We start from the raw sequence: 22,860 nt of genomic DNA, 5'->3' as shown, positions 1-22,860 counted from the left end.
TACATTTCAGGCTTCAACCTAAAGGACCTTTGTAGAGACCTAACTGATTTTTTCAAACTCAGCACTTCCAGTGAAGCTTCTAGACATGCCTTTTCTTTCTTTATCTCTGCTTCTTGTTCAGCATAGGCTGCTGTCTCAGAAGTGTAGGATCGATATGAGTATGATATGAGCATGACACCCTAGATCTGGTCTTGAATGAACGTTCAGACATCTTTGTGTTGCTAGATGAGTAACTAAGGGGCAGATTCACTAAAGGGTGATAGCGCTTATCGCATGCTTTTTTGCGTTAAAAAGCACGCGATAAATAAGTACCGATTCATCAAAATCATTCTGCATGTGTTAAGATGCATATTGCATGTGTTAAATAGCGTTATTTTTAACGAATTGCGTTAAGTGAATGGAAAGAATACTAACGCATGATTCACAAAAGCACATAAAGCGTTAAACGCACTAATTAGCACACTAATCTGTGTGTATATTAACACCTAATTGGGGGAGGCGTTAGTCAGAGCACATTGAGATTTTTGAGCATTTGTGAAGGCAAGATGGAGTTTGCAATGGGATTTTTGTTGGATTTGGAGGAGGATCAGCAAGTCCGTGAACGTTCCAGAGTGATGCATGCTCGGCTTTTCAGTGGAAGATCCACTCTAGAGGGCTTAACTGAGGATGAAGTAGTCAGGTGCTACAGGCTAAATAGAGCTGCAATATACAGCCTGTATGAGGTACTGGAGCCTTACCTGCAGCCACTGGCATGCAGAAGCCACGCTGTTTCTGGTATGGTTAAACTTCTGTGCTCCCTGCATTTTTTGGCCACAGGAAGTTTCCAGAGGGTTGGAGGGGTCTATGGGGGTTGTCACTGCCTACTTTTTCACAGTGCCTTGGCCAGGTCCTGGATGCCATCCGCTCAGTGTCTGGGAATTACATCTCATTTCCCCAAAATCAGGGAAACATGAGTGGAACACCGTGAAAAGGCAGTTTTATGGCGTGAGTGGCATCCCCAGTGTGTTAGGTGCAATTGATTGCACCCATGTGGCGTTAAACCCCCCCAAGACAGGGAGCATATTTTCCACAACAGGAAGAGCTACCACTCCCTGAATATACAAGTGGTGTGTGATACACGCATGAACATTATGAGCAATCGTGTCTGGCTTTCCTGGCTCCTCTCACAATGCTTACATCTTAAAGGAGAATGAAAGTCAAATTCTATTAAGCACACTATTCAATATTACTACTATTGTTAAGTAAAAATGCTATATTTCTGGCTTGCCTAATGAAAGATTTATAGAGTTACACATACTGCATGTTGCATACTTGTTTCTGTGAATGGCGCCGCCATCTTTGAAAAGGTTTGCCCACTTCCTTTCCCTCACCGTCTATACTGAGCATGTGCAGCATTCCCTCCCCCCTGAGCCTAGGTAGCACACAAGAAATGAATGAATCAGTTGCGGACATGCGTTGCTATGGCAGTGGCAATTCTGCTTCTTATTGGCTGGGGGCGTTTAGGGGGTGTTACCAGTGTCGGACTGAGATGGCAGGGGCCCACCAGAAAACCTTGGACAATGGGCCCACTCTAAAAACTAATTAATTCCTCCTCTCCTCCCTCAAACTCTTTATTCTCCTAGTCTCTTTTCTCTGCATACTATACTCTATTCTTCCATGTATCAAGCTTCCTTGTTCCCATACAGAAATAAGGAATGACCATGAAATAGGCTAAATAGTTAGAAGCAAGAGGGCCCACTGACACCTTGGCCCACCGGGAGTTTTCCTGGTATCCTGATGGGCCAGTCTGACACTGGGCGTTACTAAGGGAGCGTGCATAGACACAGCAGGGAAGGGAGACCACATTATACACATGGACACAAGAGCAAAATACAAAGCACTGCGACTTAAGGCTGCCGCTGGCAGCCCACAGGAAGAGGGGGAGAAATTCTGTAACGTCACAGGAGTCTTCAGAGTGATGTAGGCTGCCAGTGCCATATCAGACACAAGACAGCAGGGATCTGGAAATCAAGCTATATAGTGAGTACTTTACACCAACGCCTCTAGACTAGGGGGCTGATTTACTTACCCACGAACGGGTCGAATGGAGTCCGATTGCGTTTTTTTCGTAATGATCAGTATTTTGCGATTTTTTCGTATGTTTTGCGATTTTTTCGGATTCTTTACGAATTTTTCGTTACCAATACGATTTTTGCGTAAAAACGCGAGTTTTCGTATCCATTACGAAAGTTGCGTAAAAAGTTGCGCATTTTTCGTACCGTTAAAACTTACGCGAAAAGTTGCGCATTTTTCGCGTAAGTTTTAACGCTACGAAAAATGCGCAACTTTTTACGCAACTTTCGTAATGGATACGAAAAACTCGCGTTTTTACGCAAAAATCGTATTGGTAACGAAAAATTCGTAAAGAATCCGAAAAAATCGCAAAACATACGAAAAAGTCGCAAAATGTTCGTTTTCAAGTCGGAACTTTTCCAATTCGGGTCGGATTCGTGGGTTAGTAAATCAGCCCCTAGGTGTTAATTTATAAAAACCTTTCCTTGTCCTTTAAGGCTGTCCAGGCTTTATGATGCTTTTCAAACCGAACAAATGCCTGTTAGGGTGGCTGTTAGGTAAGTATTTGTGTCATGTCTAGCACAACTTGCCCACATTTGCTTTCTGTCTCCCACTGTCAAACCAGGCCCTGTCTGCCATAAGCTTGTTTTGCAATTTGAAAAGTGCCCTCTTTTCCCACTGGGAGAGTCAAAGCAGCTACTTGTAGTGTCACCTATCAGTCTCACACTGTCCCATCTGTTGCAAAAGGGCCATGTTTTGACAGGGAGACTGGAAGCTTATTTGTTTGCAGCATCTTATTACATCTTATTTTATTTCAGGTGATGCTGGCTACCTGTGCTCTAGATGGCTGATCACCCCCATTCACAGGCTGCGTACACGGGCTGAATGTGCTTTTAACAAAGCACATGTCAGAGCGCGGTCTGTGATTGAGCGAACATTTGGGGTGATTAAAAGCCGCTTCCGCTGCCTGGGTAAGTTGGGAAGGCAGCTTGATGAGCAGGTGATTCCCCCACCCCCAACACAATTAGCAAAAAGAGAAATGTTTATTTACAAAGCACATAGGATTATGTGTATTAATATTATTGCTTAATACAACATTTGCCACTTAAAAAAAAACGTGACTTAAAAATTCACAACATGTACATTTATTTATTTTTTACCCAGCTGTCTACTGGGAGCTGCAGAAGTACTTGCTGAAGTATCAGCACTATCTCTAGTAGTAGAGTGTGTTGGCATTGCTCTACTTGTTTGTAGAACACTTAGCAAATTGGTGTTCATTTCCTTTTGGGTATGTGTCATGCTCTCAATCAGGGAATTTTGTTTGGTTAAGAGGGAGTTTTGATTTTACAACAATGCCACTTTGTGTTGCTGGACCTTCAAGTGCTCCTGATGCAGGGTTAACATAGCTGCCTTGTACGAGGCTTGTCGTGCCTGACTGTCATTATATGCTTTGGTGGCAACACACAAGTCCAGATGGACAATGTGCATTTTTCGCATTAACGACTTATTGTACCGTATTAGGGATCTGTGGAAGCGATCTTTCTTAGGTTCCACTGTTTCGGGGGGCACCTGAGATGTGGTGGGTTTGGCCTTGTGTGTGACTTGGTGTTTTGGAGGGCTTATCCTCTGAAAAAATAGCAACGTCACTGCCACATTCCCCAGACCGTCTGTCACTAGCTTCCCCACTAAATGCTGCCTCTTCCATTTCAGGATCGTGTTGTTGTTGCTGTGGCGAGTGGAACTGACTTGAGGACTGTCCAACGCATCTTTGGCCACCTTTAAAAAAAAAAAAAAAAATTCAATGTTTTGAATTATGTTCATGATGCCAGGAAAACTTAATGGACAATAGTGTTTATCATTTCTTTTACAACATGACAAAGTTTATTTTTCAAAAAATATTTGTGGACATTGATTCATTCCAAATGAGCAAAAAAGGTAAAATGTTTTGCCATACATGAAGATGAACTGACTGCACCTAACCCAGCAAGACACACCTATCTTATTACCAATACACTGCATTTCTGTAATTTAAACACCTGCATAATACATGGACACAATTAACTCTCATGCCATTGCACAAGCCTAACACAAAACACAAATACCTGGAATAGGAGCAAATGAGGATTGTCGGCCTTTGCTTCTACCAGGTGGTGGTAAGGATGAATCTGTTTTACAAAACATTGTATTCCTAATGGATATTAGGAATTATATTAGGAATATTAATATATTAAGCTTCTCTGCAAGAGAAAATACACGTGTATTAATGTCATTACACCTACCTTGCCGACATTCCTGTCCGAATCAAAGATGCCAACTACACCAATCACGCTCTCCTCATACCTCCTATAAAAACCCTTTTTGGAAGGCCCACCTCCAGTTCCAGACCTAAAGAAAATATATGAATGCTTTTATTGTGTTGCCTGCAATAAGCAAGCCATAACAACGCACTCACTCTTTGTTCCTCATTGTTGCCCCAATCAATTCCCTTTTCTTTCAAGTGTAAACAATATTAAGGCATGCTCTGAAACAAACCCTACTTAAATGCTGCAAGTTGCTGCTAAGTGGCCTTACGAACTCCCACGGCTATCCCTTATATTCTGTATTAAAGGAGAAAGAAAGGTAAAATCTAAGTAAGCTTTATCAGAAAGGTCTATGTAAATACAGCCATAAGCACTCACAGAAACACTGCACTGACTTCTCTGAAAAAAGATTAGTTGTGTCTGTAATTCCTGTGCCAGAGACACACAGCTTTCTGTTCTCTGCTCTTTCCTGCTCCCACCTCCCTCAAGAATGCTAAGAACTCACTCCCCCCCTTAGGAATGTGGATCTGAGCCAATCAGCAGGAAGCTGACTTATAGGGGCCGATTCATTAAAACACGAGTTTGAATCCCGAATGGGAAAAATTCGGATTGGATACAATAATTTCTGAAGATCGTAAATATCACGAACATGCTTGGGAAAAAATCGTATTAGTCACGATAATATCGTATTGGCAATCCGAAAGTCACGAAATTTTCGTACCGAACGATTGAAAACAGTGGCAGAACCATTACGTGCAAGCGTACGAAAAAGTCATGCAAGCGTACAAAAAAGCCTCACGGGCATACAAAAAAGTCGCGAAAATACGCTCGGAGCGCTGTGTCTTAATAAATCTCCCCCTTAGTCTTACTAACTGAGCATGTTCACTTGGTCTGCATGTCTGTACAGGAGTGAGGCATTATGGAAACTTCCTTTACACAGCTCAGTGTTTTTTCTTCCTGTTTGGCTTCAGATCTTCTGAACAGGTGAAATATGGGGAGACTTAAGGGCACTATTGAGACAACTGAAGGTATGCCTGCAGCTTGAGATTAACTCTTTTTAACTTTTTTAACTCTTGAGATTTCGGAGCCTGCTCTCCTGTTTTTTTTTCTTGCTTCTCCCTCAGTGTCACTGCTGGAGCCATGTGACAGGGCAGAAGTTGGAATACTTGCAGGTGTTGGTTTGGCAAGTGTCCCTTTCTCTGCAGCTTTGGTGGTGTGGGTTCTCACGTAGAACCTGCTTGGTTCATGTAGGCTTTTCCTTTTTGACCTCTGTTGGTGTTGTTCAGTGTGCCTGTGCCTCCTCTCAGATTCCTCAGGCCCCAGCCTACCTTGGTGTTCCCTGTGTGTTTCCACCTTTTTCCCACTCCCACACTGCTTGGCTCACCTTGCGTTGCTAGGGCAATTGAGCAATTGCACCATTCGTGCACAAAATGACATTAGTCATGTATATGATGCGTACCCCGTGCATAAACTACCGCGCGCTGCGTAAAATAATGCAAACAGCATTGCTTCTTAATTATGAGCCGTATCCTTTTAGTGAATAGAGCGTTAAGTCGCAAAAAATAAGAAGCGATAAAATATTTAACGCATGCTATAAATAGCGCTTGTTTTATCGCCCTTTAGTGAATCGGCCCCTAAGTGTGTTAATACCTTCAGTCACGCTGTGGTGGATGCTGTGGCTGCACCGCGTTGCTCAATGGTGGTGTGGTGCCCAGACCAATCACAGCCTGTGTCCAGCATTGTTCTACTGCCCTGTTCCCATCACTGTGAGAAGTGAATCAACGGGCAGTTTACTTACCCTTCAATCACCACACTGTATAAGTTTTGAACTTGTTTAATAATGATGATTAAAAGAAGGTAGAACTTTAGGTACAAACATTACAATGGTATCAGAATACATTCTGAGTACGTAAAATACAGATATAAACATCTGATATGAATTATACAGTCCTAGTGGGGCCTAACAGGTGGCGGCTAAGGGAGAAATAGTGAATCACAAACTACAACCAGAATGCACATAATGGTTAAAATACACAGCTTATAATAAGCAGGCATTAACCAGAATGGAAACATACCAACGATGCTTGGATAGGCCTGCTTCAAGATAGTATAGATGCTGATATCACTAGCCCTAGCAAAGTGTGGCTGTTAAAACAGAAATGGCTGCTTCCTCCCAGCACCAGGAAATGATGTAATCAGAGGCAGGGGGCACAGGGGGTACAGTCGTCCCGGACCCGGACAATTTTAACCTTAAAAGGGGACCCGCCTGTGCTACAGTTTTCTTAAAGCTCGGGCCCCCTTTAATCAATTTCAGGCCCCCTGTTATTGGTGGTCAGCGGGTGATCCTATTGGTTGCGCCCTGTGCGTACATGCATGTCTGTTCTGTTCCGTGCTGTGCTGGCTACCAATGTACTGGGGGGGCCCTGCTAGCTACCAATGTACTAGGGGGGGGGGCCCTGCTGGCTACCAATGTACTGCTGGCTACCAATGTACTAGGGGGGGCCCTGCTGGCTACCAATGTACTAGGGGGGGCCTGCTTGCTACCAATGTACTAGAGGGGGCACAGCTGGCTACCAATGTACTAGAGGGGGCACAGCTGGCTACCAATGTACAAGAGGGGGCACAGCTGGCTACCAATGTACTAGAGGGGGCACAGCTGGCTACCAATGTACTAGAGGGGGCACAGCTGGCTACCAATGTACTAGTGGGGGGCACTGCTGGCTACCAATGTACTAGTGCGGGGCACTGCTGGCTACCAATGTACTAGGGGGGGCACTGCTGGCTACCAATGTACTAGTGCGGGGCACTGCTGGCTACCAATGTACTAGAGGGGGCACAGCTGGCTACCAATGTACTAGAGGGGGCACAGCTGGCTACCAATGTACTAGTGGAGGGCACTGCTGGCTACCAATGTACTAGTGCGGGGCACTGCTGGCTACCAATGTACTAGGGGGGGCACTGCTGGCTACCAATGTACTAGTGCGGGGCACTGCTGGCTACCAATGTACTAGGGGGGGCACTGCTGGCTACCAATGTACTGGGGGGGCACTGCTGGCTACCAATGTACTGGGGGGCACCGCTGGCTACCAATGTACTGGGGGGGCACTGCTGGCTACCAATGTACTGGGGGGCACTGCTGGCTACCAATGTACTGGGGGGGGCACTGCTGGCTACCAATGTACTAGTGGGGGGTACTGCTGGCTACCAATGTACTAGTGGGGGGCACTGCTGGCTACCAATGTAATGGGGGGCACTGCTGGCTACCATGTATTAGGGGGGGCCCTGCTGGGTGTGAGTCCTTTGTACTGGTGGGAGGGGGGCCCAGAATTTTTTCTTGTGAGGGGCCCCATGATTTCTGATCAGGCCCTGATCAGAGGTGTAAGAGTAAAAATCCGAATAAAAAATAAACAGCTGCAAGGACACAGTACTAGAAGTGGCCAGAGGAATCGTTACATATGAAGAAACTTGCAACACTTAAAGGGCACCTGTCATCCTAAGAAATAATTTTCACATTGTTTTCTATCATGTTAGATGAGCAAAAAAAACCTTCACTTACACTGTAAAAATAATATAAATCTTGCGTCCTTCTGTCTTGGAATTACATAATCATAATCAAAGCAAGCAGGCAGCTGCCATTTTGTGGACACTGTTATTAAGGCAAGCTTTGTATCACCCCAAAATCTTGTTTATGTGACAGAATGAGGGACCTGAAGCACTGGCAACACAATTAGATGGTGAGGAGGGTTTCATGTTTAATTTAAAAAAAACTTTTATTATACAGCTTTTTATGTCTGGGTGACAGATCCCCTTTAAAAATTGTGTAGGGGTTTGCTAAAATAGGCCCATCAGGATGTGTACCCCTAGGATAGGCCCCGGGAGGGTAATGGTTAAGGTACAATGGGTATAGCCTGGTATATCTACAGTTAATGGGGAGTATCCCTGCAGTTCGGGTTATGGCCACAGGGTGGTGCATAGGCCTATAAAATGGGAAACAGCCATGTGCTGTGAGCCATCTTAGTCTGGGAGTCTCTAGAGAGAGGAGCTCCAGTTGGCGCTTTATAAATAAATGTTAATGTAATGTAATGTAATGTGGAGGGTCTGCCTGGCGAGAGTACCGGGGAGAGCCCTAAGAGAGGGTCTCCTGGCGTGTAGTACCTCCTAGATGAGATCATCCTGGCGTGAGTACCCTGGGTACCTTTGAGAGAGGTTCCTTGTGCTATGATGTAACCTGTGGATGTGCCCTGACTGTCTGATGATACACTCCTGGAGAGGTCTGCCCAATAAAGATCAATCTGTTCATTGCAATCTGCTGTATTCTGTGTGTGTGTACCCAGGACCACTACAAGCCGGTAAGGAGTTACCCCAGGGAGGGGCAAATCGGCCAGAAGCCAGTGGATCCCATTGAGGGGTTAATACACCATATCAATTCCCAGGGTGAGAGTTGTAGTTCTCCCATAGCAGAGCCCTGGGTGGAGGCACGCCATTTATCAGAGAAGTCCCTGCTTCCCCCATAGTAAGCAGGGCTTAGGACTCCTGGAAGCGTCAACCAGTGAAATATCAGCAGGTAGTGCCACAACCATTTGTAAAGTGGGCTACAATTGTTATACCTAAAATGTGGGCAGAACTCCTGCTGTGGCAGCACAGTTTCTATAGTGGACTTTTCCAAACTCTCATGTCATGTAATTAGTGTTTACCCTAAGGATTAATTGCACTACTTTCTTTTTTTAGCGATGACTTTAATGTATCTATGGCTTGTTGAATATTATATCCAGAGGAGAAACAGAGAGAAGCCGGGAAGGATATATCAGACACTTGGTACATTTAAATAAAAGATTTTTTTCTTTTATCCTTTTCTTCTTTCTTTGGAATTCAACAAAAAGTTTGAGAACATGATTAGACTAGAAAGGGAAGTTTGAGAACAAACTTCATGTTGGGTTGAAAAATGTGAAGTCACTGAATGAAATCTGATCTGTTGTTGGCTCCACCCACTTTTCTAACCTTGAACCACAGTTATATAGTAAAAACCACTGCGCAAAGTTTGGGGATCCTGGTTTTAATAGTGTCTGAATGGCAGCAATGCAAATTTCCCAACTGAAAGTCAACAAGTGACACCTGGTGGTTGGTGGCTGCAAAGTTTAGGGACCTTGGGACTAATAGTTATGGAATGGTAGCAGTTTAAATTTAAACCAATAAAAGTCAATAGGTAAATTGTGATTGGTGGTTGGTGGGTGTGCCCACTTTTTTTAACCTTGAGTCGAAGTCACCCAGTGACAAACAGTGGGCACCTTGACATAAATAGTGTGAGAATCACAGCATTTTAAATTTAAAGGGTGAAATTTGATTGGCTGTTAGTGGCCCAACCCACTTTTCTTATTTTTGAACTGCAGTCCCCCAGTGACAAGCTTTGCAAAACACTTCTAACCTTGAGTTGAAGTCACCCAGTGACAAACAGTGGGCACCCTGGCATAAATAGTGTGAGAATGACAGCATTTTACACTTCACCATTGAAAGTAAATAGGTGAAATGCGATTGGCTGTTGGTGTCTCCGCCCACTTTTTTTTCTAACTATGGCAAATACCCAGTGACTAAAGTTTAACAACCCTGGAATTAATACTTAAATAATGGCATCAGTTTAAATATAAACCAATGAAATTTAATGGGTGGAAATGGATTGGCTCCATCCACTTGTTCTAACCCTGAATACGTAGCGTCTGTACACAGAACAATGTCTGTCAGTGCAGGTATAGGAAAGAGCTGATCCTCAGCCCTGTGTGCCAATAACCTAAGAGGCTCAAGTAGTGTTTAAACTAGGCAAGGCCAGACATCTTCATGCAATTATACATATTTGGTATTACCATGTTTAGGACACATGTGACTTTCCAAATCAATTGTATTTTTATGCATAAAATATGTTTGTCATATAAGTCTATATTATAAAAAATAAAAATTTTTGAAAAATGTCTTGGGTTTTTGGAAGCTTATATCTTGTTTCAGTCTAAAAGCTATAGCACTGTTAGTATGTAATCTGGGGAGAGGTAATAAGGGATAGGTTGCAGGAATACATTTAAAATCACAATACTGTCATTTTGTGCCAGCATGGTTTTGCACGCAATAGACCTTCCAAAAAAATTGAACTGCCTTTTATAAAGAGGTGAGCAGAAGCCTAGACATTGTGGTACTGGGGAATTTAATTTACTTACATCTTGCTAGTACATTTCCTACAGCACCACACAGAAGGTTACTGCTTTAATGAAGGAATATTGGACTTAAACATAATAATTGCACTGGTAAAAATAAATAAATGCTATATGTGCTGCGGTGGAACAGGATTTGAGACTTTTTTGGACAACAGACTGCCAGTGTCATCTAAAGTGAATGTAATACTCTCTTGCATATAAAGAGAATAAAAAATCGTGCATGTCATTTTTTTACACACGCGTGAAAAAAATTATGCGCTCAACAATTTTTTTTTTGACATGCTTCATTTTTTTGACACGCACAACAATTTATTTTGACATGGGCAAATTTTTCCATGCACTTAGTCCTTTTAGCCCATTTACCTGCCAAGAAATAGATACTAAATTCTTCTGCAGGAAAAGGCTTTACCTGCCAAGAACATAGTAAAGGCTTTCTCTCTGCACTGGCGACTTTTGCTGCCAGTACAGAGAGTCAGATATGCCCCCAATCCCCTCAGCAATGAGCCAAGGGGCTGCCAAGTCAGTCCTGCGATTTTTTTTTTACCTATTAACACACACATACACGCATTTACACATATAATACACCTTTTACTAACTGTAGCTTTTTTCTGCTTTTCAGTTTTGTTTTGTTTTTTGCTTTTCTGTTTTTTTTTTGCTTTTGCACACTTTCGTACATATTTATACACTCACATACACATACAGTATACACACACTCTTTAGAAGAATACACAAACACACACATATACTGTACTTTTTTTTTGCTTTTTATATTTCTTTATTTTATCATTTTGTTTCCTCTAAAAACTATTTCACAGCACGACTATTGCAACAGGTACTCTGACCACTAACCATGCTTTCAAATCAGTTATTTTGTTATTTCATTTGATTTTTGTGATGTCATTGCAGTTTCATGCTTGTATTGTGGCTTGTTACAATTTTTTTACTGTAGTTTTACCATTTTGCCTATTTTGAATTTGTTAGATTGTGTACTTTCCAAAAATATATTGTTTTTTGGGGGTCTTTGTACAACACATAACAGTCTGGCAGGAGCTGCGATTGCAGGAGCTAAGTTGGCAAGCGAGAAAATTAATAGGCACTATTAACATTTGGGGTCCATATGTACATATCTATACACACTGGGCATTAAACTGTTCAGTAGACCCTGCCATAATATTGGTGTGATTTACCCATGTATGTAAGAAATTGTGCGAGATAAATGTGGCAAATTTCAACAATTTTAGGCAATTTTCAGATATCACATCAAAACTACGAACTTTAGGAAAGCTTTTCAGATTGGTACTTTGGTGTAGAAAATGTTGTCTTTGTCAAAATGTGAACTTTCCAAAAATATCTGGTTTTCCAGGTTTCTCTGTACAGTTAGGGGGTCTTATGACACATAATATGCAGTCATGGGGCTCTTTTTTGCAGAAACTGATTTGGTAGGCGAAAAAAATCCATATGCAGTATTTTCATTTGGGGCCTGTAAATACCACATACTTTGGTATATCTATGCATATATGGCATCAAACTGTTCAGTAGATCTCTGGTGTTAATATTTTTTCATAAAACTGATTTCTAGTGATAAGCAAAATTTTTTGGCAGGCATGGTTGCACGGGACAATTTTGTTTTTAAGTGAACGACCATTAATATTAGGAAAGATTTGCCGTTTGGTAGTTTGGGGTAGAAATATTTATTAATTTTGGATTTGTCTAAATGTGTACAAAATATATGGTTTTCAGGGCAGCTTTGGCACACATAAAACTGGCCATGTGTTTATGAATTAGGTAAATGTAAGCCATGAAATTAGTATGCACAAGGTATATTTTGCAGTCTCTAAGTACCATATACTTTGATAAACAGTTCAGTGGACCACCCCTGGCACAATAAGAAGTGGAAACTTTGAGGTGATTTTTAGGGACATAATCAAAATCCCCAATTTTAAGAAAACTTTTTTTCAGCTTGGTACATACCTCCCAACCGTCCTGCTTTCAGCGGGACAGTCCCGATATTTATAGCACTGCCCGCTGTCCTGGATTCATTGTTAGATGTCCCGCTTCTCAGAATTGCCATTTAATTGATTGCTGTGCCTGCTCTGCTCTGGGAAAAAAAGCCCACCCCCCTTAACTATTGAATCTCCCCTGCTACCTCAAGCTCACAGGTTTACCTTGATGTTTAATTGTCCTGGGAGGAGCATTTGTGACAGGCAAGGGTCAACTCTCTGCATTGGCGTGCATTCATCTCCTTGCTCCTGCTCACCGGTGTCAGGAGCTGGGAGTGCACTCTGTCTTTTATCAGGCAGAAGAGGCTGCTGCCTTTATTTGTGTGCTGGACAGTTTCATCTTGTCCTCCCCTAACATATATCTCTCACTCCTGGGAATCTCTGGCAGAGCACAGCATGCAGGTGAATAGACAGAGTTATCGCTGATCTGTTCATAAAATATAGCAGACATTTAAAATGGGCTCATATAAGTTTGGGAACCTTAGGCTGGCCTTGTTAATACTACTAGAAATTCTAGTAGTACATTAATATTATTTTGCTTTTAACTGATTAAGAATGGAAGGAAATAACATAGATTTATGTACCACTGGAATTGGCCGTGTTTATAACTTTGGAAATGCACAGAACTGTTTTCATGTCTGAAGTTGATAAGCCCTTTATCAGTTCAGTAATTTTACTGGCATGTAAATATGTTGATTACAGAAATGAAAAGTCACATACTTAGGTAAACCTATGGACATTGGGCATCAAACTGTTCAGTGGACCCCTGGCATTCATATTTAGCTTGTTTTATCTGGTTACCTTATAACCTGCAGGAGATAAGATGCCATAGAATGGAAGATTTGAAGCAATTTTTCAAACATTTCACTAATTTTTATGAAAAAACTCTAAAAAGCATTGCAACTTGGTAGTTTGAAGTAGACAGACAGATTTACCTATTAAATGTGTACTGGGTCCACTTTTGTTTAATTTGTTCATAAATGACTTGGGGAGGGTATTATAAGTAATGTATCAGTGTTTGCAGATGACACAAAACTCTGCAGACCAGTCAATTCTATCCAGGATGTGGCATCCTTGCAGCAGGATCTTGGCCAACTGGCAATCTGGGCAGCTAAGTGGCAGATGAGATTTAATGTGGATAAATGTAAGGTCATGCACCTGGGATGTAAAAATATGCAAGCCACTTTTACCCTTAATGGGACTGCACTAGGCAAATCCATAATGGAGAAGGACCTTGGAGTACTTGTAGATAATAAACTTGGCTGTAGCAAGCAATGCCAGGCAGCAGCTGCAAGGGCAAACATGGTTTTGAGCTGTATTAAAAGGGGTATAGATTCACGGGAGGAGGGGGTTATTCTTCCCCTTTACAGAGCACTGGTAAGGCCCCATCTAGAATATGCTGTTCAGTTCTGGTCTCCAGGGCTCAAACGGGACATGATTGAGTTAGAGATGGTCCAGAGAAGGGCAACTAAGTTGGTAAAGGGTATGGAAAGTCTCAGTTATGAAGAAAGAATGGCCAAGTTGGGTCTGTTTACACTGGAGAAGAGGCGTTTAAGAGGTGACATGATAACTATGTATAAATATATAAGGGGATCATATAATAATCTTTCTAATGTTTTATTTACCAGTAGGTCCTTCCAACGTACACAAGGGCACCCACACCGTTTAGAAGAAGGGAAGTTCCGTTTAAATATTCGGAAAGGATTTTTTACTGTGAGAGCTCTGAGGTTGTGGAATTCCCTCCCCAAATCAGTTGTACTGTCTGATACATTATATAGCTTTAAGAGGGGGCTGGATGGATTCTTAGCAAGTGAGGGAATACAGGGTTATAGCTCTTAGTACAAGTTGATCCAGGGACTGGTCCGATTGCCATCTTGGAGTCAGGAAGGAATTTTTTCCCCTCTGCGGCAAATTAGAGAGGCTTCAGATGGGTTTTTTTTGCCTTCCTCTGGATCAACTAGTAGTTAGGCAGGTTATATATAGGCATTATGGTTGAACGTGATGGACGTATGTCTTTTTTAAACCCAACTTACTATGTAACTATTCTGGATTCGGCAGAAGCTATTCTTACCCAAAATATATAGTTTTCTAGCGTAAACCTACTGTTAGGGGCACATTTACTAACCCACGAACGGGTCGAAATGAGTCCGATTGCGTTTTTTTCGTAATGATCAGTATTTTGCGATTTTTTCGGCGTCTTTACGAATTTTTCGTTACCAATACGATTTTTGCGTAAAAACGCGAGTTTTTCGTAGCCATTACGAAAGTTGCGTAAAATCTGGCGATTTTTTGTAGCGTTAAAACTTGCGCAAAAAGTTGCGTTTTTTTCGTACCGTTAAAACTTACGCGAAACTTCGCACCTTTTAAGTTTTAACACTACGAAAAAGGCGCAACTTTTCGCGTAAGTTTTAACGCTACGGAAAAATCGGGCGATTTTACGCAACTTTCGTAATGGCTACGAAAAACTCGCGTTTTTACGCAAAAATCGTATTGGTAACGAAAAATTCGTAAAGACGCCGAAAAAATCGCAAAAAATACGAAAAAGTCGCAAAATGTTCGTTTTCAAGTCGGAACTTTTCCAATTCGGGTCGGATTCGTGGGTTAGTAAATCAGCCCCTTAGTGTAATTTGTGGCCTTTAAATCCAAGGTATGCAGTTTTTAAAACTAAGTAAGCTTTATCTGTAGATAAAGCCTCATTTACAGAACAACTGCATCTCCATCAAAGGAACATTGGATTTCTTTTCTTCTTTTGTGTACACATTCTTCAGTATCAGACTGCCTTTTTTCAGAAAAATCCTTCAGTGCACAGCATGAGTCTGCGCAGCTTGCTTCTTTCTCCCCCTCCATTTTCCACTGTCTCTGCTGTAATCTGAGCTACCAGCAGCCAGAGTTGCACCATGGAAGTTACTGAGACCAGCTAAAACAGCTAGGGCTGTTAATTCAGGTATGGTAAAGCTTTGTACGGAATAAATATAGTGTTCTACCTTGCACTATTGTGACTAGTGGCAATGAAATGCCAAAATGCCTTTCCTTCTCCTTTAAGGCTTTGGTAGAAAAATAAAAGGGTCAAGAACCCCTGTTCTGGATTTTAAAGGGGAACTCCAAACCAAAATTTGTTAAGGAGCCCCACGCAACACAGAAACCCCTAATACAGGGGTCAGAAACCTTTTTGGCTGAGAGAGCCATAAATACCACATATTTTAAAATGTAATTCTGTGAGAGCCATACAATATGTTTGGCCACGGATGCTGCGGTAGGGTGGGTCCCAAGGATGCTGGATGCGATGCAGAGGAGGGCGTGGCCTCGCTCGGTGAATAGAAGACGTGTTCTAAGGCTTAGAACAAGTCTTCTATCCGCCGAGCGCAGGGGCAAGGAAGGGCGGGTGCCAAGGATGCCGGATGTGGATGCGATGTGGAGGAGGGCATGGCCTGCGCTCGACGGATAGAAGATGTGTTCTATGGCTTAGAACACGTCTTCTATCTGCTGAGCGCAGGCTACGCCCCTCGTTATTTTTTTTATTAAAGATTTGGCAGCGAGCCAGATGCAGCCATCAAAAGAGCCACGTCTGGCTCCCGAGCCATAGGTTCCCTACCCCTGCCCTAATATATCACTGTAATCTGGTCCTTTAAAAATGATGAATGAATACAATTTTATATGTTGAAATCCAGCTGCAAGATTGTTCTTCTTTTTCTGCATCATTTCAAAACCTGGCAGGGAGGAGGGAAAGAAACACTGACATACCCCCATATGATCTATCATCTCTGACATTTCAGCTCCAGCAAAATCAACACATTTATCAACACATTTCATTATATGTGGGATAAATGTAGTAAAAAGTATGCTCACCCCAGAAAGTCATATATTTTTTGAACATTCCCCTGAATCTAAAATGGGTACCCATGTCTTTCACAAGTTGTTGAGGAGCCAACCAGGAACCATGCTATACTAGATCTAGTGATCTCTAATGACCCAGAACGTATAGCAAATGTGCAAGTGGTTGAACCCCTGGGTAATAGTGACCATAATGTTATTTCATTTAATGTTTGGTGCAGGAAACAAATTTACACGGGGGCAACAAAGACAATGAATTTTAGGAAGGCAAATTTTAGCTCCTTAAGGGCAGCGCTTCAGGGCATAGATTGGGGCATTATGTTTTCTGATAAAAACACAGAGCAGAAATGGTTGTCATTTAAAATGATATTAAATCATTACTGTTCTCAATTTATTCCATTAATAAGAAAAAGTAGAAGTGTTAAGAATTACCCTATGTGGCTTAACTCTGAGGTAAAGAAGTTAATAGGGAGAAAAAGGAAAGCTTTTAAGAAATATAAGTCAGAGGGGACAGTAGCTGCGTTTAATGATTATAAACACTATAACAAGTGTTGTAAAACAGCAATCCGGAAGGCAAAGATAGAAAATGAGGAGCGCATCGTGGCCGAGGCCAAGACTAACCCCAAAAAGTTTTTTAAGTATATTAATAGTAAAAAGATGCAGGTTGAGGGTGTGGCCCCATTGAGTTATAATAACAATATGGTTACAGCGGATACAGAAAAGGCAGATGTGCTTAACCAGTTCTTTTCTTCTGTGTATACAGTAGAGGAGCCAGTGGGACAAGTCCCACCCAATAGCTGCACTGTTGCCTCAGCTCCAACTACACAGTGGTTGGCACAGGATATGGTGCTTAAAGGGTTACACACGATAAATGTAAACAAGGCACCTGGGCCAGATGGAATACACCCTCGGGTACTGAGAGAGCTAGGGGCAGAATTGCAGTGGCCCTTGTTTCTTATATTCTCAGACTCTCTTTCATCAGGTATGGTACCTAGGGACTGGAAGAAGGCGAATGTCATTCCCATATTTAAAAAGGGAGTAAGATCTCAGCCTGGCAATTATAGGCCTGTAAGTTTGACATCCGTGGTGGGCAAGTTATTTGAAGGCTTGTTAAGGGATCACATTCAAAATTATGTAGTGGAGAATGCCATTATGAGCAGTAATCAGCATGGCTTTATGAAGGACAGGTCATGTCAGACCAATTTAATTGCTTTTTATGATGAGGTAAGTAAGAAGCTGGACAGTGGGGATGCAGTAGATATCATCTATTTGGATTTTGCCAAAGCATTTGATACCGTTCCCCACAAACGACTGCTTTCTAAGCTAAGGTCTATTGGTCTTAGTGAAGCCGTTTGCACATGGATAGAAAACTGGCTACAGGATCGGGTACAGAGGGTGGTTGTTAATGGCACATTCTCTACTTGGAATAAGGTCCTCAGTGGGGTCCCTCAGGGTTCTGTACTGGGTCCACTTTTGTTTAATTTGTTCATAAATGACTTAGGGGAGGGTATTATGAGTAATGTATCAGTGTTTGCAGATGACACAAAACTCTGCAGACCAGTCAATTCTATCCAGGATGTGACATCCCTGCAGCAGGATCTTGACCAACTGGCAATCTGGGCAGCTAAGTGGCAGATGAGATTTAATGTGGATAAATGTAAGGTCATGCACCTGGGATGTAAAAATATGCAAGCCCCGTATACCCTTAATGAGACTGCACTAGGCAAATCCATAATGGAGAAGGACCTTGGAGTCCTTGTAGATAATAAACTTGGCTGTAGCAAGCAATGCCAGGCAGCAGCTGCAAGGGCAAACAGGGTATTGAGCTGTATTAAAAGGGGTATAGATTCACGGGAGGAGGGGGTTATTCTTCCCCTTTACAGAGCGCTGGTAAGGCCCCATATAGAATATGCTGTTCAGTTTTGGTCTCCAGTGCTCAAACGGGACATTACTGAGTTAGAGAGGGTCCAGAGAAGGGCAACTAAGCTGGTAAAGGGTATGGAAAGTTTCAGTTATGAAGAAAGACTGGCCAAGTTGGGTCTGTTTACACTGGAGAAGAGGCGCTTAAGAGGTGACATGATAACTATGTATAAATATATAAAGGGATCATATAATAACCTTTCTAATGTTTTATTTACCAGTAGGTCCTTCCAACGGACACGAGGGCACCCACTCCGTTTAGAAGAAGGGAGGTTCCATTTAAACATTCGGAAAGGATTTTTTACAGTGAGAGCTGTGAGGTTCTGGAATTCCCTCCCCGAATCAGTCGTGCTGGCTGATACGTTATATAACTTTAAGAAGGGGCTGGATGGATTCTTAGCAAGTGAGGGAATACAGGGTTATGGGAGATAGCTCTCAGTACAAGTGAGGGAATACAGGGTTATGGGAGATAGCTCTTAGTACTAGTTGATCCAGGGACTGGTCCGATTGCCATCTTGGAGTCAGGAAGGAATTTTTTCCCCTCTGTGGCAAATTAGAGAGGCTTCAGATGGGGTTTTTTGCCTTCCTCTGGATCAACTAGTAGTTAGGCAGGTTATATATAGGCATTATGATTGAACTTGATGGACGTATGTCTTTTTTCAACCCAACTTACTATGTTACTATGTTACTATGTTACTCCAAAGCACCAAGCTGCACAGCTTTTCTAAAGTTGGCAATTTTGATGACATCTCCAAAAATCCCCTCAAAGCTTCCACTTTGCAGCATCTTATCTCGCATGTAGCATTGGGTACCAAGATAAAACACCCTAAAGTTGAACACCAGGGGTCCACTGAACAGTTTGATACCCAATATGTATAGGTTTACCCAAATATGTGGCATGTAGGGGCCCCAATGGGAACATACCCCCATATGATCTGTCATTTCAGCTCCTGCAAAATCAACACATTTACATCCTTTATGTGGGCTAATGCTATAAAAAAAGTACACTCACCCCAGAAAGCCATATATTTTTGGAAAGTACACATTCCCCCAAATCTATAGTGGGCACACATGTCTTTTTATTCCAAAGTACCAAGCTGCAAAGCTTCCTGTTTGCCAATTTTTATGACATTTCAGAAAATCGCCTAAAAATGTTGCAATTTACTGCATTTATCTCACACAATTTCTTGCATACAAAGGCAAATCACCCCAAATAGAAACACCTAAAGTCTACTGAACAGTTTGATGGCCAATATATATAGATATACCAAAGTCTGTGGTATGTATTGACTCGTGCATATGGATTTCTCGCCTGCCAACTCAGCTTTTGCACAGAGCACACAGAGCATATTATGTGCTGTAACACCCCCTTACTATACAGAGACCCCCAGAAAACCATATATTTTTGGAAAGTACACATTCTGATGAATTCAAAATTTACACATGGCAAAGCTATGCTAAAAACAGAAATTGTGCAAATTAGTAAAATGACAAAATAAGTCACATGACAGTGTAATTAGTGGTCAGAATATCTGATCCAATAGTCATGCTGTCAAAATAAACAGTTTTTAGGGAAAAGAGACTAAAAATAAGGTGGTAAAAAAAAAAGTGTTTGTGTATACATGTGTGTACATACATGTAAGTGTGTATATGAGTGTATATACAGTAGGTGTATATAAATGTGCAAAATGAAAAACAAAAAACTGCAAAATTGTGTGTAAGTGAGGGTAACTGAGTGTAAGTGTGTATAAATGCAAAAAAAAATAATAAAAAATCACCCTTGCCTGTCCTGAAGCTTGCCTGGTCCTGGTCCTCCATGTCACAGGAAGTCAGTGGGCAGGCACTGGGGGGGGGGGAGAAGGAAGCGGGACCAAGCAGCAGACGTGATGCGATCGTGTCTGCTGCTTGGGGATCGGACCTGTGACGATCGCGTTGCAGGGCCGACATGACAGCCCCCCTGGCACGTTGCCCAGGGGGCTATCATTGCTAAAAACCCTCTGCAGAAGTGGCGCACGTTGTTGGCAGATAAAGCCTTTTACTGCAACAACGTATGTCGGACGTCGTTGGCAGTAAAAGGGTTAAATATTGAGACCAAACACACATACACAAAAAAAATCCCCAACTGTGGCATGTGTGGCAAATCAATCAGTTCTTGAACCAACATTGGATAATTTTAGTTAATAAATACTAACTTATCTTGGCTGATTGAGCAAGGCTTGACTGAAAATGTGTGATATTCACATTACAGTTCACATTCAAAGAAGAACTGAGACTATGAGCATCTCACTTCTATTTTTATTTTACCTGAATTAAAAAATCATTTTTTGTTTTCATTGTTCTTTCTCTTCTTAAGTTATCCTTTTCTAACAGTAACTGACTTTATTTTCCTTGTCTACTTTTAAAGATTGATCAAATGCACTGGCCAGACTTGTCCTCATCCTCTAGTTCTTCTGTCTCATCAAGCCACTTGCCTAAGATCCCACCCTCTATCTGCAGTCAACCCTGTCGCCCTGGAGAGCGCAAGAAAGTTGTGAAAGGTATTCCCTGCTGCTGGCATTGTGAGAGATGTGATGGATACCAGTACCAGCTTGATACCTACACCTGCAAACGTTGCCCCCTTCACATGCGACCAAATGTCAACCACACTTCCTGCATACCAATTCCTATTATCAAGTTGGAGTGGAGTTCACCTTGGGCTGTGGTGCCCCTGCTGCTTGCTGTCTTAGGAATCATTGCCACGCTTGTTGTAGTAGGCACCTTTATGCGATACAATGACACACCTATTGTTAAAGCCTCAGGCCGTGAGCTCAGTTATGTCCTTCTGTCTGGTATTTTCTTGTGCTATGTAAACACATTCATAATGGTGGCACAACCAGGTTTTGGAACTTGCTCCCTAAGAAGGGTGTTCTTGGGCTTGGGAATGAGTATCAGCTATGCTGCTTTACTAACTAAGACAAACCGCATATATCGTATATTTGAACAGGGGAAAAGATCTGTTAGTGCTCCTCGATATATTAGCCCATCCTCTCAGTTGGTCATTACTGCAAGTCTCTCATCAATTCAACTTCTTGGAGTTCTTGTGTGGTTTTTGGTTGATCCTTCCAGGCCCATTGTAGACTATGAGAATCAGCGCACACCCGATCCCCAGTTAACGAGAGGAGTTCTGAAATGTGACATCTCAGATCTTTCCCTCATCTGTCTGCTGGGTTACAGCATGCTTCTGATGGTCACTTGTACAGTTTATGCCATCAAAACCCGTGGGGTCCCAGAAACATTTAATGAAGCAAAGCCTATTGGATTTACCATGTACACAACCTGCATCATATGGCTGGCCTTCATTCCAATCTTTTTTGGCACTGCTCAGTCTGCTGAAAAGGTAAAATTGTGTTATTTACTAAACTTCTATATTCATATATGAATTTATTGAATTGTGATGCATGTTGTTAATTTATTAGTCTGTTGGTTTTGGAGAAACAAAAAATATAAAAATAATTGTGCTTCAATTAGAAACAGCAAAACATGAAGTTTTATATATTAAATGGCATTAAAGCATAACTAAAGCCTGCAAAATATGGCCTAGGTTTAGGCCATAGGACTGCTTTATCTCCTATGACCAGTAGACCTAAGCCACTTCCAGATTATGCACTTGAGAATAATGTGCAAACCGCAGCTGCCCTCTATGTTTCTCTGGTACATTCCACCTTCTCCAAGCTGGATAATGCAACTACAACAAACAAATCAACAAAAAAGTGTTATTTTTATTAACTGTTATTTTAAGTAAGAGTTGTTTATTTAAATTTTTGGTACAGATTTAGATTTCTCAGATACTAAATAGCAATGTGTGCAAGCTAAAGGACTTACAGCAAGTTTACCAGAAGCTGCAATACTTTGCATTTACCTTAGTTTTGAGGTGGATGGGGTTTGATAAGTTGCACCTAAACAGATAGTATAAATTGGACCGATCTTTCTAACAACTCGACTAGCCTATCTTGTAGTGGTGTGGAGGAAAGTAGAGCAAGGCTTAAACAGATAAGACAATCTATAGTCTGGATCGCTACACCAAATAGTTTTCTGTCTCCCTAGTACCAGGGTTTAGCATGTGAATGATGGGGTAGACACATTGGGGCCAATTCACTAAAGGTTGAAAAAACGAGTGATATTTATAGCATGCGTTAAAAATATTATCACTTGTTATTTTTTGCTAGTTAATGATTGATTCACTGAAAGGACAATTGTTTGAATTAAGAAGCGATGTTTTTGGCGTTATTTACCTGGCGATGAGCGATTTTAAGTGATATTTTAACGCATGTGCGATAATTTCCGCCGCACTTGATATAAGCGCACACTATTACGCACGTAGCAGTTACTTTCTGAAAACTACTGTTCTGAAAATTACCATTTCCCTGAAAACACAAGCATGCATCACTCTAGGAAGACTGATTTGTTGCTATGGGTTACTACCAGGAGCAAATTTACCCACTGTTTATAAATAAACCACATTATTGGGTGGGGCTGGCCATGTCTTGGTACATACTGGTACACATGACAAAAGTTATAGGA

The 22,860-nt window shown here is 41.8% G+C and overlaps 1 protein-coding gene across 1 annotated transcript in view; it reads left to right on the top strand.

The window, feature by feature from the left end:
- The window catches only part of grm4 (glutamate receptor, metabotropic 4), a 469,811-nt gene that overhangs the window by 364,176 nt on the left and 82,775 nt on the right, over positions 1-22,860 (top strand). Inside the window, exon 9 of the mRNA XM_031896847.1 lies at positions 20,705-21,676. Within this exon, the coding sequence (XP_031752707.1) occupies positions 20,705-21,676 (972 nt within the window). The remainder of the gene's footprint in view (positions 1-20,704; positions 21,677-22,860) is intronic.

The sequence above is a fragment of the Xenopus tropicalis genome, chromosome 2, assembly GCF_000004195.4.
Source record: "Xenopus tropicalis strain Nigerian chromosome 2, UCB_Xtro_10.0, whole genome shotgun sequence".
In the NCBI taxonomy this organism is placed as follows: Eukaryota; Metazoa; Chordata; class Amphibia; order Anura; family Pipidae; genus Xenopus; species Xenopus tropicalis.
This window is presented reverse-complemented; position numbering and strand designations above follow the sequence as displayed.